At 39.7% G+C, this 16,694-nt stretch overlaps 1 protein-coding gene across 3 annotated transcripts in view; it reads right to left on the reverse strand.

The window, feature by feature from the left end:
• Positions 1 to 598: 598 nt before the first annotated feature.
• Positions 599 to 16,694, reverse strand: part of APH1B (aph-1 homolog B, gamma-secretase subunit) — a 39,241-nt gene continuing 23,145 nt past the window's right edge. The window contains exons 5-7 of one of the 3 annotated variants that reach the window (XM_032864772.1): positions 9,993 to 10,120; positions 2,746 to 2,940; positions 599 to 808 (exon numbers count right to left, since the gene is read on the reverse strand). In XM_032864772.1, coding sequence (XP_032720663.1) covers positions 2,773 to 2,940; positions 9,993 to 10,120 — 296 coding nt within the window. In that variant the 3' untranslated portion in view covers positions 599 to 808; positions 2,746 to 2,772. Of the gene's footprint in view, positions 809 to 2,477; positions 2,941 to 9,992; positions 10,121 to 16,694 lie in introns of those variants that run through there. The other 2 variants (XM_032864773.1, XM_032864771.1) reach the window with 2 other exon arrangements.

Raw genomic sequence — 16,694 nt, forward strand, 5'->3', positions numbered from 1 at the left:
TATTATGAGCCAGGCAGGCCAGGATTGAGGTAACTAAACTTCTCCAGTTACAACAACTAACTTAAATGATTAAAAAAATAAATACAAATTTATTAGAGAGCAACAAAATCAATCTCTATTGTCACATGGCAAAATATTCAAGCACTGCAGCAACATTCACATTCCACGGTCAACTCTAACTTTACCCACATTTCCTTCCAAACTGAGAAAGCACTGTGTGGAGGAGAGCATAAACTATCAACACCGCCTGCTGTCCAAATACTACCAGGGCTCAGAAGGATCCTCATAGATAAAAAATGCAAAGGGGAAAAAAAAAGGCATCTCAGTTTATACACAGCAACAGAAGAAAACTATACTCTCCTTCTGGGCATCATTGGCATCAGGCAAAGCAGGGCTATCTGTAAAAACAGTGCCTAAACTGACTATGGCAATGCTCACATTTTAACAGAAATCAGCAGTACAAAGTTCCTTTATGTATAGGGAGTCAAAGATTATTAAATAATTTCCTCAGACAAGAGTCTCACCAAAAGAAAAATTTCCTCTTGCCCTAAGTTTTTATAAATGAGATTTTACAGTATCCCAGCTTCTTTACTTAAGTACAGAGGACATCCTCAGATAGTAGTAATGAGTAATATTAATATTCTCATATTTTTTAGTACTTTACAGATCAAATATTTTATCAGACTATCCATTTAAGAGATTTGTATGTCAACAGTGATAACCAACTATATATTTTTCTTGTTTTGTCCACCAAAGAACACCACGTTCCGACAGGAATACAGCCTAGTTCCACAGGTATCTCGCTCCCCTGCACAGTAAATTTCACTCGTCTGTCTCTTTGTCCTTGACTCTTTCTATGACTCTTCTAGTCTAAGGAAAATTTTGTATAATGGTAGAAAACCACAAACTCTGGTGGAAGCATTGGTATCAGTGTTGTGAAGTAAACTTTAGGAGAGTAACTATAATTGCTAAGGACTATTTACAGCCTTGCTGGAAATCCTATTTCTCTTGAATCACTAGATTAAGCAATTCTAGTTATTTAACCATGGGAAGGGATTTCACAGATAAAGGTCTAGTTCAGGTGAGAGGTTCAGGCCCCTGAAATGATGTGCGGCTAGCCGAAAATACTGGCCACCTTTCCATTTTAAACATGTTCATTATTCCTCTCCACCACTGTAGTGTGAAGTTCTTCCATCTGTCATGGCACTGGTGAGCCCTCTCATTGCTGCTCCTATTTCTTCTGGATGTTCTACTGTACATGTGGGATCCACTGAGCTTATCACCTAAATGTGTAGGGAATTTTCATGTCGCACCATCCGTTCTCTAAGAGCCATCAATGGGGAACAATTTCTAGTTAGTAAAGGCACAATTCATTGGCATTTCCTCTTTATAAAGGAAATCAAAAGGGTTGCCTAGAAGCTGAACAAATGCGTTGGGTATTCCTATAAAGGGAAGGTTATATCTGCTACTAAAGCCCAGAGACATTTGCTAAATCTAAAGATTATATGGATTTTGTAAAAGCACGAATTTGGCAGTTTCAGACATTTCCAATTTTACACTATATCACTTGTTGGCGGGGGGTGGGGAGTGCTGGCTAGTACCACAAGAGCAAATTAAAAGTGTCAACGTCACTCTACGGGCTTGTTTTCCTCATGCTTCTGATTCTTTCACCGCTCTAGTGAAGTCTGTCCCAGGGCACATCACTCAGCAATCGGCAGAACTGCTCAGAGATAGAACAGGCTTCACCTCAACCTGCCCTGCTATCCACACTCGGCTGGTAAACACTGTATTGGGACAGAGCTTGTGAAAAGCCTTAAACCCAGGAAAGACTTACAGAAGTTGCACAAAAATTCCTGGTTTATAATACCTACCCAGGAATCAGAAAATAATTGGTTTTTGGTTAAACAAACTGAATCAATGCTCAAAAATAATGTAATTGTCTCAAAAAGCAAAATCCAGAGTAAAAACTACAGAAAAAATGCAGCTTGTTAATCAATAGCTTACTCTAACTAAATCATCATAGAAAGTCCGTGCGATTTACTATTGCATGTAGAAGCACAACCTGCCATGTTCTCATAAAATTGGGTGCTAGTAAAGAACACGAAAACAGTTAATAGGGATGAAAGCCCTTTAGCCTTTTGTGACTTCATGACTTAAAAAGACAAACACCAAGCAGGATTTGACATTCAAAGATTTACCTGCTCAGCACAAGCTGAGTTGAGAGACAGCTGAACACCTGACATTTACGGTGTTCTCAGGAAGTTCCTATTTGGACACCGATGGTTCTTAAATTGGCTGCATTTCAGAGTCATCTGGGAAGCTTTTAAAAATTACCAAATGCCCAGAGGCACCTGGGTGGCTCAGTCGGTTTGGCGTCGGACTTTTAGTTTCAGCTCAGGTCAGGATCTCAGGGTCCTGAGACTGAGCCCCACGTCAGGCTCCACGCTCAGCGCAGAGTCTGCCTGTCCCTCTCCCTCTTCTCAAATAAATAAAATCTTAAAAATTACCGAATGCCCAGACCAATTAAATGTGGAAGGTGGAGCCCAGGTACCAGTATTCGTTGCTTCCCCAGGTGACAGTCTAATGTGTGGCCGGAACATGCACACTCACTAATGTATCCCTTTCAGAGAGGTGTGGCATGAACGTCATATTTTATCTAGATGGTTTTGTTTTTTCTAAATACCACCAGGAAAAGGAATTTTTAGAAAAAGGCACAGTTGTGCTTCCTCTAAAGATGCAGCTTACTGTTTGACACGTGCCGGTTCTCAGAGGTTATCTGGAGCGCTGGTTGAAAAGGAGGAAGTCCTTGTCTTGGCAGAGAAGGCAGAGCTTCAGGCTTCGGCAGCTGCCTCCGGCAACAAAGAATGCCCAGATGCCCATGAGTACCATGATTAAATATGTGGATACCAGATTTATTCCATAATGAGGACTTACGAAGGTCTGCAAAAAAAAAAAAAAAATCAGCTTGTATAATAACAGTAAGCTCATTAAGCATGTAGAGTAACTAAAGAGTAAGGAAAATATAGGATACTTTCAATAGCTGGGCTGTGTTTCACCAAACAAATGATGTATGTGACACACTGAGTACCACAAAGACACACAGAACTAACCTTGTCAACAGACACTAGCCCATAGATGTGTGCTTCACTATATTTAAATGTCAAGGCTAGAGGGTAACTAGAAGTCAGAATCAAATGGAAGACCCAATAGAAGATATATGTTATACAACCTGGCCCCAGTTCATAACAATTTCTGTGTTAACCAGCTCTTAATTTTCAAGAAAGTAAGACAAGTCCAAGTTACTTCAGGATGAATCCTTAGTATTCAAGCGAACAGCATCTCTTTTTCACCTGCACAGCTGAAGAGGGTTCCAAAAGTTCACTTTAAAAACTCTGAAGGTGTACCAAGAGGTATTATGCTATGTAACACTGAAGACCAGAGTATCTATCCTAATGGAGCTTATATGCTAGTAAAAGAAACAAGTAAGGAATGCAACAGCAAATACATGAATCAAATACACATTATGATGAATGCTAGACAGAATAATTATAATCATGATGGTGCTAGATAAGAACAAGGTGGTCTACTCAGGTTGCTCAGGGGTAGTCCTGAGTAAGTGGCATTTAAACTGACATATAGTTGGAGAGAGCCAGCCTTGTGTAGAGTGAAGGTGAGAACCACAGGAGGGCAAAGAGCTTGGTGCAGCTGAGAACCTAGAAAGAGTGATATTAGTCATGTGTAGAGATGGAGGGGCAGCACATGAGATGAGGTTAAGAGAGGAAGGCAGGAACCAGTTATGCAGCATGTTGGTAAGGGGTGTGGACTTCATCCCCAGTGCAATGGGTGGGGGTGTCACAGAAGAGGTCAAGGTAGGGTTGCTGAGTGACTTGATTTAGATGTTTAAAACTGCACAAAATGGATTAAAGGAGGCAACTGGGAAAGCAGGGAGACTCATTAAGAAGGCTGTGCACTGACAACCGTAAGAGACTCTTAATCTCAGGAACCTAACTGAGGGCTGATGGAGTGGAAGGCGGTCCGAGGGATAGAGCGGCTGGGTGATGGACAGTGGGGAGGGTATGTGTTGTGGTGAGAGCTGGGTATTGTGTAAGACTGATGAATCACAGACCTATACCCCTGAAACAAATAATACGTTATATATTAATAATAATAAAGAAGAAGAAGAAGATTTTACACTGGTTGAGGAGAGTATAGGATGGTGACTTAGATCAGGGTGGTGGTAGTAGAGATGGAGAGAGTGGGTGATGTGAACAGACAGGACTTGCTGATGGAAGGAATGTGAGGGAAAGAGAGAGGCCAAAGTGGCTTCCATGTTTGTGGCTTTTGGTAAACGGTAGTGCTACTTAATGGGATGACAAAGACTTGGGGAAAGACGACGCTTAGAGTGATGGGTGAGAATCAAGTCCAATGAGGATAAGCTAAGAGTAACATGCCTATGAGATTTCAAAGGACAGACGTCAGGAAAGCATTAGGCATACGAATATGGGCCTGTGAGGAGAGACTTGTGCTGGGAAAGAAAGAGACTCGTGCTAGAAGCACAGACCATAGGCATACAGTATGTAATGCCATGATTCTGAATGCAGTTACCCAGGGAGCTATTACAGAGAGACGGGAAAGGAGAAGTCAGGACAAAGCCATGAGAACATTTATAAATTTTTTGTGCTGTTCAGTATCGCAGAAGCAAATTAAAAGTATCGACAACATTCTATTCTCTTGACTCTTAACTGAAAAAGAGTCAGCAAAGGGGTCTGAGAAGAGCAAACAGTGAGGTAAGAGGAAAAGCAGGACATGTGTTATAGAAGTCAAAAGAGGAACATGTTTCACAGAGAGAGTGGTCAACTCTTTTAAAGGCTGCTGAGATGAAAACAAAAACCCCAATGTGTTTTCGAGAAATGGAGATTTCCTTTGATCTTGACAAGTGTAATTTTAGAAGGGTGGTTGAGCAGAACCAAGACTGGACTAGAAGTATGAGAGGTGAAGAAGTGGAGACAAAATTAGTGGAGGTAACTCTGAGAAATTTTGCTGTGATGGGGAACAGAAAAAAAGGGAATGATGGCTAGATGGAGGAAAGGCAATAGTGGAGAGTTTTAAAATACATCTATGTGCTAATGACGAGAAGGAAACCTGGTGATGTTGGATCAAGGACACAATCAGAGTGAGGTCCTTGTGGGAAAGAACTGGATGTACAGCCCAGGTAGAGGGACTGGCCTTAGAGAGAAGGAGAAATACTTCCTTTCCTAGGCCAGAGTAAGGTGGGGAGATGGGTTCCCAACTAGTCCAGAACTTACACTTAACAAAGGAGAGGAACTAAATGGGTCAACCTGCCACCACAGACCTCTGCCTATAAAAGCCTTCAAGGGGAGTGCTTCCATGGCTCATCACTGTTCTTACCCTCACCCTACCTGCACATGCTCCTGGTTAAGATATCAACCCTGCCTATCAGTTCTGACTAGGAAAATGGGCTGATTTTAGCAGAGATGGCACCTTATGCAGAAAAAGTGCTTTTCTCAAGAGGCATCTGTGGACATTGAGCACATTGAGGCAGGCACTGAGCACTTTCTGGATTCTTTGGAAATCCACTGAATTTTAACTTACTTTATAGGGTGCTAAGTTCTTTTGTATTTCTCTTTAGTTTCTTTAAAATTTTTTCTTCTTTAAACAATTACCGAAGCAATATGTGACTGTTGTAGAAAATTAAAATACACAAATGAGTAAATTTTAAAATTGAAATTCAGATAGGTTAATATTCATTGAACAGAAAACAAAAACTATAAATGATAAAGCAAAATTGATTAAACTACATCAAAATAAAGAATTTTTGTTCATAAAAAAGACAACATAAAGAGTATGTAAAGTTAAACCACACAATAGGAGAAGCTATTTACAATAGGTACATCTGACAAAGACCTTTTTTAGAGAATACAGAAAGAACTCACAGAAATCAAAAAGACAATCCAATAGGATTATAGGCAAAAGATTTGAACAGGCACTTCACAAAAGAATTATCCAAATGGCCAATAAATATATGAAGACATGGATAATCTCAATAATCATTAGGGAAATGCAAAGTAAAACGACAATGTGCAGGCACGTGGGTGGCTCAGTTGGTTAAGCGACTGCCTTTGGCTCAGGTCATGATCCCGGAGATGGGGAATCGAGTCCGACATTGGGCTCCCTGCTCAGCAGGGAGTCTGCTTCTCCCTCTGCCCCTGACCATCCATCATGTGTGCTCTCTCTGTCTCAAATAAATAAAATCTTTAAAAAAAAAAAAAATAAAATAAAACCACAATGTGATACTAAGATACACCCAGCAGGATGTGTAACAATAGATAGATTGACATACTAACTGTTGGTGATGAGGGTGAGGAACTGCCACTCACAAATTAATGGTGCAGATGTAAATTGATACAATGTCTCTGAAAAACTGGGTGGTATGAACAGTTGACATATATACACCGCATGACCAGCAATTCCATTCCTAGGCATATATCACATATATGCAAAAGAAATGTGTACATACATTCAAAAGAGACATATAGTACAATGCTCAAAGCATTACTATTCATAACAGTTAGAACCTGGAGACACCATTTCTGCTGTAGAATGGATAAAGGTACAGTTACAAAGTAGAATACTATACTGTAAAAAATGAACAACTAATAGCTAGCTATACATACAGATGAATCTCACAAACATGATGTTGATGAAAGGAGTCAGACACAAGAGCAAAGACTAAATGGTTCTGTTTATATAAAATACCAAAAGCAAGACAAGCTGCACGTTAGAAGTCAGGACCGTGGTGGGAGGTTCGTGAAAGCTGATAATGTTTTTGTTTTCATTTGGGTTCAAGTTACATGGGTTACATTCATCAAGATGGATGCTTCTGATCTATATACTTTTCTGTAGGTGTATTTAAATAAAACAATTACTTAAACATTCTCTGAAACCTGCTATTCAGAGATAACCACTGTTAACATTTTGGTATATCATCTTTCAAATTTCCTAGGTTGTTCTTATTTTAGCTTATTTTCCTGGGTTCTTTTAATCATTAGAGAAAGTATCAACTATTCAACATTCAACATTTATTGGATTGAAGAAAAAGATTGATAAGATAAGGTCCCATCCTTGATGATCGAACTCTAGTTGAAGAGATATAAGAACTATATTAAAGATAACAACACTCTCTGAGGATGTGTTATAACACAGCTATGTATTAAGGTCTAGTGACTGTGCTGAGTCTGGAACATGCACCTTTGCCAGGGAGGCTTCACACTGAACTAGCACTTTTCCAAACTGACTTGGGTTAAGCGGAGATAAGTCACTGCAGATAAAACAGCATGCACAAGGCATGCTGTTGGGTAGCCACAACGCATCAGTTTCAATGGAGTACATGATGTGAACTGTGGGGAGCAGCAACAGGTAAGTTTTGCACCAGTATGGATGAAAAGAGGCTTGGGTCAAACAAAGAAGTCTGGGTTTTATTCCACAGGCATGTGCTATAGCTGATCATTTTTACCTCAATACATCTGGCTCCCAGGACACCTGGCTCCTGGTTTTCCTCCAGTCTCACTAGCGGCTCCTTCTCAGTTTCCTTTGCTGGCTCCTCTTTCCCCAGCACTCCCCAGGTGGGAGTATCCCAGGGCTCAGTCCTTGGGCCTCTTTTCTTGTCTGCTTGAACCTACTCCTTGTAATCACTTTTTCTGCCCTGGGTTGTCCTCCCAAACTCCAGACATTTTCATCCAACTACCTAACAAACATTTCCATTTGGATGTCCAATAGGCATTTCTATTACATTAATAATGTGCCCAAATAAACTCCTAATCTCCCCTCACAAGCTTCCTCATCCCAACTGACGGTAACTCCATCCTTCTTAGGGCCCAGGCCAAAACCTTGGAGGCACCCTTGGCTCGCTCCTCTTCTTTCTCTCCTGTGCCTTATCCAGTCTGTCAGGAAATATTGTTGGCTCTACTTTCAAATATATGTCCTCAATCTGATCATTTCTCATTATATCCATTGCTATTTCACCCAAATTATCACCATCCTCCTCTTGATGACTGTAATCTTTTCCCCTGCTACAGTTTACTCTTAACACAGCAAAGTGATCCTTTTAAAATCATGTCCCTCTCCTTAAACACCCTACGCTGACTTCCATTTCACTGAAAGTAAATGTCTAGATGTGGTTCTCACTTCCAACCTCTACTTCTCTCCCACCTTCAACTCTGTGACAGTATCTCCTACTAACTTTCCCCTGGCTCACTCTGCTCTGGCCACCCTCACTTCCAAAATATATGCCAAGCAAGTTCTTTGATCTTAGGACTTTGCTACTGGCTGTGCAGTCCAAGATGTTCTTTCTCCAGAGAGCTACATGACCATCTTCTTCCCTTCTTTCTTAAATGTCACCTTCACAATGAAGCCTACTCTGACCATCTAATTCAAAAATTTGACATCTCCTGCCTCCCTTCACACTGGATTCCTTTTGGCCTGTGCTACTGGCCACAGCACCTATCACTATAAAATTTATTATGCCTACTGCTTAAAGCCTCTCTCTCCCCACTAAACTGTAAAAACAGATCTTTGCTTTGTTCACTAAACTGCTTTGTTTACCTTGACCAGTGCCTGGAACACAGAAGGCACTCAGTAAATATTTGTTAAATGAATCAATAGCCAATTGGATCTATAAAAAGGACATTTGCTTTTTCATGTAATTTCCTTTCTGATTATAAAAGTATACATCATAGAAAATTTGGAACATGCCAAAAACAAGAAAAAAAGAATCCACTCAGGGAGGAACACTGTTAATATTTTAATGCAGTCTCTTTCTAGTCTTTTTTCCAATGAAGTCTTGGCTTCACACAGTTGCCATCAATCAAAGGTAAATTTAACATTCTGTACCACTGAAAAGTTTTAGGTAGGGGAAGCAGTGAGACTGCATTTCTTCCTTCCTTTCTTTCTATTTATCTATCTAATCTTTTAAGTAATCTCTGTGCCCAGAGTGAGACTCCAACTCATGATCCTGAGATCAAGAGTCACATGCTCTGCTAACTGAGCCAGCCAGGCACCCCTGTAAGATGGCACTTTAGATGGATCAGATGTCAAGGAGCCCAGTATGAGAAAACCTGATATAAATTCTAAATGGATGGAGAAGAGAGAAACATGAGGCAGGACACCACCAGAAAGAACCTTTTCAATACTTTGAAGTGAGAAATCATAAGGGTCTGGACAAGGCATTGGTGGGGATAATTCTGATATAAATATATGACAAATTACAATAAAAGTCAGACCCAAAGCATTAAATAGTTCTTAAAAAGCATATCTAGTCAAGCTTTCTTTTTAAATTTTATTTAGGAAACTGGCATAATTTTACTGTGGAGGGAGTAACTGGGCACTCCTGTTATTGATCAGAATGAGCAAAAATGGTACAACCTTTGTGGAGAGTATTTTAGCAATGGACATCAAGGACTTCAAAAATACTCATACCATTTAATATTTTCATTCCTTGGAAGCTAAATATCATATTGAAAAATTTCCATGTACAAAGATGTTCAAGATAGCATTATAAGAAGCAAAAGTAGAAAAATATACGATCAATCAGTTAAGCAAACTGTAATATAATTTTTATATAATAATATAAGGCTATTAAAATTTAAAAGGGTTTATAATATCATGGAAATTGTTCAAGATGTGTTACCTAACATAAGCATAATACAAGACTACTTCAGGTTTGACTATACCCATAAAAGAAAGATACAAAGAAAGAAATTTTAATGAAATCAACCAACAAATTAATAGTTGCTTCTTTCTGTAGGAAGACAGATGATTTATTTATCTACCTTTCACTCATTCATTCAGTCACCAACTTTTTGGAATTTCTTCATTTGACATTGAGTTTGTATTTCATTTAGTGTAGAACCTATCATTTTAGATATGGGGACTTGAGTTCCAAAAAACAATGTGAGGACAGTGGCAATACTCACCAGGGCAGACACCAGCAGATGTGTCAGCAGAACTACAAGAAGGGCAGACCACTTTTTCTTCTCACAGCCATCAAAAAATATGATACCCCAGAACACGTGCAGCAATATGATAACCAGCGTCATGAAAGCTGAAAGATAGTCATCCATTAATGTCCAGTCATACAGACAACAGATACCAAAGCCCACTGACCACCTGCTCATGATACACAAGCTCTTGCGGTACACCATACCACTGTGAGAGTTCAAACACCACCTGCCAGAACCAGGACACTGACACACATTTGCTCAAATAGAAACTTGGAAAGCAACATTTCTGAACACAGGGTCAGCTCTGCAGCAGCTTGTCATCGAGAATGTGAACCTGTTAAACCAAAGGCAGCTTGGACTGACTTCCAAGAAGTTTCGCTGAGGAAGAGAATAAAACTAGCATAGTATCTAGTCAAATCTTTCCAAATTAGCCTTCTGCACTTTCCTGAATTAAATGGATTATCTTCAATTTAAACAAATCTTCTCACCAAAGTGAAATTTCTCCTGTGTTCTTTCCTTAAAAAAAAAAAAAAAAGCCAATGGAAGTATACAAATATTAAAAAATTACAATAATTATCTTAGATCCTTCTTAGGCAACCCAAACTGAATCTGATCACCACAACCAGGTTTTTCTGTGGAATAGTGTGTGTGTGTGTGTGTGTGTGTGTGTGTGTGCGCGCACGCGCATATGTCTCTTCTACACTGGAAACATTTATTTTATTTTTTTTAAAGATTTTATTTATTTATTTGACAGAGATCACAAGTAGGCAGAGAGGCAGGCAGAGAGAGAGGAAGGGAAGCAGGCTCCCTGCTGAGTAGAGAGCCCGATGTGGGACTCGATCCCAGGACCCTGAGATCATGACTTGAGCCGAAGGCAGCGGCTTAACCCACTGAGCCACCCAGGCGCCCTACCCTGGAAACATTTAAAATGGGCAAGTTCCGCATATTCTGAAAGCTTTAATATGAAAAAAAGGGCATATCAATTTTCCTTTTCAGTCACATATTAAGATACAATTAACACCCACCAATCTGGCAAAAATTCAAGTCTGACAATTCTCTTTCACACTGCAGGTAGGAAAACAATCTAGCATTACCCAGTAAAGTTGAGAATATGTATTCTCTATTTCATTCTAGCAATTCCACAGCTAGATCTATACTCTGAAGAAATTGGTTCTTAGATCAAAAGATCACTAGTACCTGAGAACTTGTTAGGAATGCAAATTCTCGGGACCCACCCCAGACCTCCTGAATAAAACAATGAGCTTAACAACTAGTGTTTAAACAGCCCTGCGAGTGATTCCAAAGTAGTCAAATTTGAGAACTACTGCTCTGAAAAAACTAGCATATTTGCACAACTAGATATATACAAGAATATTTACATCAGCATTGTTTGTAATAACAAAAAATTTTCATCATTACCAAGAATGGATGACTTGTGGTGTATTCACACAATGGTATACTATATGATCTATAATACAAATGATCTCAAGAATATAATGCTGAGGGGGGGAAAAACCATATTGTGGGAAGATGCCCATTATTTATACAAAGTCAAAAACATACAAAAACAATATTAAAAGGACATAACTACTCTGATTGGAGGAAAGCGAGCTGTTCTATCTAGTGACAGAGTGCCATCATTTCAGTCAGTGGGGGTAAATACTTCAAGTAGAGGAGGGATTTTAAAATATATAACTTTGGGATGAGGGTAGACTAAAATTCAAATGACCTAAGGCACCTTCCTGCTAAAAAACATTTTGGATGACTTGATACTGTATCCAAAGTAAAGTCCAAATGTCTCAGATTACCATCCAAGGCCCTCTATAACCTAGAACCAAATTATTATTCTTAACTAATCTTCAAATACAGCCTACATGGCAGAAAGCCAGAAATCTTATACTCTATGTCTCTGTGCTTTTACTTATTTTTTTAACTGACTGTCCTTTTGCCTGAATACTCATCATCCCCCTGCCATCTCACGACATCCAAATCTTACTTTAAGATCTAGCTTAATGCCATCTCCTTAGTGAGTTCTTTCTGACACCTACTCTTCACTTTTTTAAGAACCCTCAGCACACATTTGCTGAGCACCTGGATAGTCTGGCCTGAAGATTTTGTACTAGGGCTCGGGAGTTACACAATCTCGAGATGGAATGCAGGCTCCACAGTGTGGCTTTGGGCAAACTATGTAACCTCCTTCACCTTCTGTTTCCTTTATTTCTAAAACAGGGACAATAATACCTCCAAGGGCAGTTACAGGGAAGAACAGTGTTTTGTAAACCTCAGCTTTTCAATAAATACTATTACTATGTGCCACAGTCTCTGGATTCAAAGATGAGTATGGCAGGGCCTTTAGTGAGCTGTACCGTCAGGCGGGAAAATGAGGCAGAGCAGTAGTAGTAGTGTGGGTAGTGTGCATTGTTTAAAAATGCACTCTTCTTCACTCTTACAGATTATTTCTTTCTCCGACCTTGTGTTACTTTTATATTTATTTTCTTCCTCCTCTCTTTCCTTATTGCATACAACAAGTACTTATTTGGTGTCCACTATGATAGACACTCTTTGGGGCACTGGGGCTATCACCGTGCACAAAACACAATCTCATGGAACTCTGCCTCATCCTTTCAGTTTACTGTTTTATTAACGCAGTATCCAAAGGGGATCTCCCAGACATTTGTTGAAACACTGTAAGTTCTTACTTGACTGATTATTTATTCTGCTGGCATTAATTTCTGGCTGGCTGCCATATTGTCATGAGACTTTACTACTACAACATGCCATTTAGAATATTAGGATTCATTCTTTATTCCCTCTGCAACTGATCAGAGGTCCAACAGAAACAGAGACCTGAAGATCTATTCCACCACATACAGGAGCTAGAGGTACATATAATTTTGTTACTTTTCTCTAGTAAATGGAATTAATTCCAATTAGAAATGAAGATTTGCTAATAGTATCTCTGAAACTATCTTTTAATTACTAAAACTTTCTCATTTCATGTTCCTAACTATAAAATTCTAAAAGTCCTTCAGTAAATCTAACTCTATAAAATTTGCTTTGTTCTAATATTTGTAAAAATAGAAAAAACCCTCTCAAAATTAATTATAAAAAATCACAATTCATTTATAATTCAGATAAATAAAAGGAGCTTCCCTAATTTCTAGTGTTTTGGAATATTAATCAGAAATCTGAACAAATCTGGGTTGCCTAGGGGCTCAGTCAGTTAAACGTTTGACTTGATTTCAGCTCAGGTCATGATCTCAGGGTTGTGGGATTGAGCTCTGTGACAGGCTCTGTGCATGTGGGGCCTGCTTAAGATTCTCTCTCCCTGGGGCACCTGGGTGGCTCAGTGGGTTAAGCCGCTGTCTTCAACTCAGGTCATGATCTCAGGGTCCTGGGATCGAGTCCCACATCAGGCTCTCAGCTCAGCAGGGAGTCTGCCTCCCTCTCCCTCTCTCTCTGCCTGCCTCTCTGCCTGCTTGTGATCTCATCTCTGTCAAATAAATAAATCTAAAAAAAAAAAAACTTAAAAAAATAAAAGATTCTCTCTCCCTCACCCCAGGTGCTCTCTCTAAAAGAGAAGAAAGAATGAAAGAGAGAAAGGGAGAAAGAAAGACAAGAAAGAAAGGAGGGGAGGGAGGGAAGGAGGAAGGGAAGGGAGGGAATGAGGGAGGAAGGACAGGAAGAGAAGGAAGGAGGGCGGAAGGGAGTTAACAAAGAAATCTGAACAGAAAAAAAAAAAAGAAAGAAATCTGAACGATTCTAACAAGTATTGTACATCTGTTTGTGAAATTGTAGTGCCAGTTTGATAATGAACTTCTAACAATCTTTTAAGTCAAATCCTCTTGGTAAAGAATGTTTTATTTTAACCTATTTCTAAGCAAAATGTTTCAGAGTTATCTTTAAGGAGCTATAGTTAGGAGCGCCTGTGTGGCTCAGTCAGTTGAGTATCCGACTCTTGATTTCAAATTCAGATTCCTGGAATCAGAGTCCTGGGATACAGCCCCATATTGGCCTCTGCACTCAGCAGGGAGTCTGCAGTTACGATTCAATCTCCCTCCCCTTCTGCCCCTCTCACTCCTGCTTTCTCTCTCTCAAATATCAAATAAATAAGTCTTTAAAAAAAAAAAGAGCCTACATTTATGATTTGGTTCTTTTCCCCTTGAATATACCCCAAATGTTTTAACACACAGACCGATAAACATTGTCATTTTCATGCTTGTCCCTCTCTCCCTTATTCCTAATATTTACTTTTCTGTCCTTGCAAAATAACGGCCTAAGACAGCTACTGATTCTAACACCGGATCTTACCAGTACAGAAACTATCACCTGGCTTCCTCTGACAACTTTATAGAATCTCTAACTATGCCAGAGAGAGTCAAGGGTGGCTGTAGATGGTAGTTGCAACAGGCAGAGGAAGACTTTGCAAAGCCAACGGTTAGCCTCAACCGCCTAGAGACAGGATATGATTACTAATGAGCTTCTGGCTTCTTTTTCTGAGAAGAGTCTGGGGTATCAAGGCAGTGAAGGACTCTCCTCCATACCTCTTGGTTATAGAAACTCTGGATTCTTAAGGGATCTCCAATGACCTAGCTCAAGCAGAAGCCAAACCACAGAACTAAATATTTTTGACAATGCCTTTCCCATAACAGGGATTTAACTTAAAAATTTTGCTTTAAAAAGCATGACAATTTTGTGACTTTGTTATTATAATGTAGAAGTATATATAATACTAGTCAAATAACATTCTCCAAGATTTAAAAAAGACATCTTGAAAACCATCTCATACTACATAGCAATAAGAAAGGTGTAATACTGTCTTTTAAATACCAGTCAGATCATAAAGAAGGTGTTCTGAAAGCAATCTGAATAATTACTGGTGTGTAAATAGCATTTATCATCTCATATTTATGAAATTGCTTCTAAAGTATGTTCATGAGCTGAACATGAATGTGCCAAAAATGTGATTTTGTTTAAAGTCTCCCCAGCATATGTTAAGGAATGATGAAATTCTCTCTTCAGATTAGTTCATCAGTGTGGAGAGTCAGCACTGGGAGGCCTATTAAATGGTTTCTGATCTAATCCCTATGCAATGAAAAAGTAAATCCCACGGGATCCACTTCAAATCCAGTTTAGAAGTTTACTTGATTACAGCAGTCATTGTGGGAAAGTTCCTTCTCAAACTGAACCCAAATCTGCCTTCTAACTCAATGATTCATAAGTGAGGCAATTTTGCCCCCAGAGAGCATTTGTGAATATCTGTAGACATTTTTGGTTGCCACAACTGGGGGTGGGGTACTTATGGCATCTAAAAGAGACCAGGGATGCTGTCAAATACCCTACACTACACAAAACACCCCTCCATCTCCTGCCAACAAAGAATTACCTGACCCCAAATGTCAATAGTGCCAAAGACAAGCCCTGCTCCAACTGCTGCTTGTTGATCCTAGGAAGGCTTTCTGAAGAAATACAAGTCAACTCTTTTTTTCCCACATGTGGCACATTTAAAAAGAAAAAAAAATGAGAGCTACCCTATGACCCAGCAATTGCACTACTGGGTATTTACCCTAAAGATACAAATGTAGTGATCTGAAGGGGCACGTGCACCCGGATGTTTAGAGCAGCAATGTCCACAATAGCCAAACTATGGAAAGAGCCTAGATGTCCATCAACAGATGAATGGATAAAGAAGATGTGGTATACACACACACACACACACACACACACACACACACACACACACACAATGGAATACTATGCAGCCATCAAAAGAAATGAAATCTTGCCATTTGCAATGATGTGGATGGAACTAGAGGGTATTATGCTGAGCGAAATAATCAGAGAAAGACAACTATCATATGATCTCCCTGATATGAGGAAGGGGAGATGCAATGTGGGGGGTTTGGGGTAGGAAAAGAATAAATGAAACAAGATGGGATCGGGAGGGAGACAAATCATAAGAGGCTCTTAATCTCACAAAACAAACTGAGGGTTGCCGGGGGGCAGGGGGTAGGGAGAGGGTGGTGGGGTTATGGACATTGGGGAGGGTATGTGTTACAGTGAGTGAAGTGTGTAAACCTGGCGATTCACAGACCTGAACCCATGGGGCTAACCATACATTATATGTTAATAAAAAAATTAAAAAATGAAACTCTCTGTATTACTCAGCTATTGTCACCAAAATGGTGTGTAACAAACCATGCCAACAGTTACATTCATTATAACATGGAGTACCTGGCTGGCTCACTCAGTGAGGCATGTGACTCTTGATCTTGGGGTTGTGAGTCTGAGCCCCACATTGGGTGTAGAGTTTACTTAAAAATCAAATCTTTAAAAAAAAAAATCAAATCTTTTTTTTTTTTTTAAGTATACAGTCTTTTAAAGATTTTATTTATTTTATTTGACAGACAGAGATTACAAGTAGGCAGAGAAGCAGGCAGAGAGAGAGAGGAGGAAGCAGGCTCCCTGCCGAGCAGAGAGCCTGATGCGGGGCTCGATCCCAGGACCCTGGGATCATGACCTGAGCTGAAAGCAGAGGCTTTAACCCACTGAGCCACCCAGGCACCCCTAAAAATCAAATCTTTAAAAAGAAAAAAAGTTATTGGCTATTTCTGCCATTGGGAGCATTGGTGGTCTAACGCAGTACCCACCAGAACGTAGGGTATAAATCTCTAA

Source organism: Lontra canadensis, unplaced genomic scaffold, assembly GCF_010015895.1.
Source record: "Lontra canadensis isolate GAN:19392208 unplaced genomic scaffold, GSC_riverotter_1.0 scaffold28, whole genome shotgun sequence".
NCBI lineage: Eukaryota > Metazoa > Chordata > Mammalia > Carnivora > Mustelidae > Lontra > Lontra canadensis.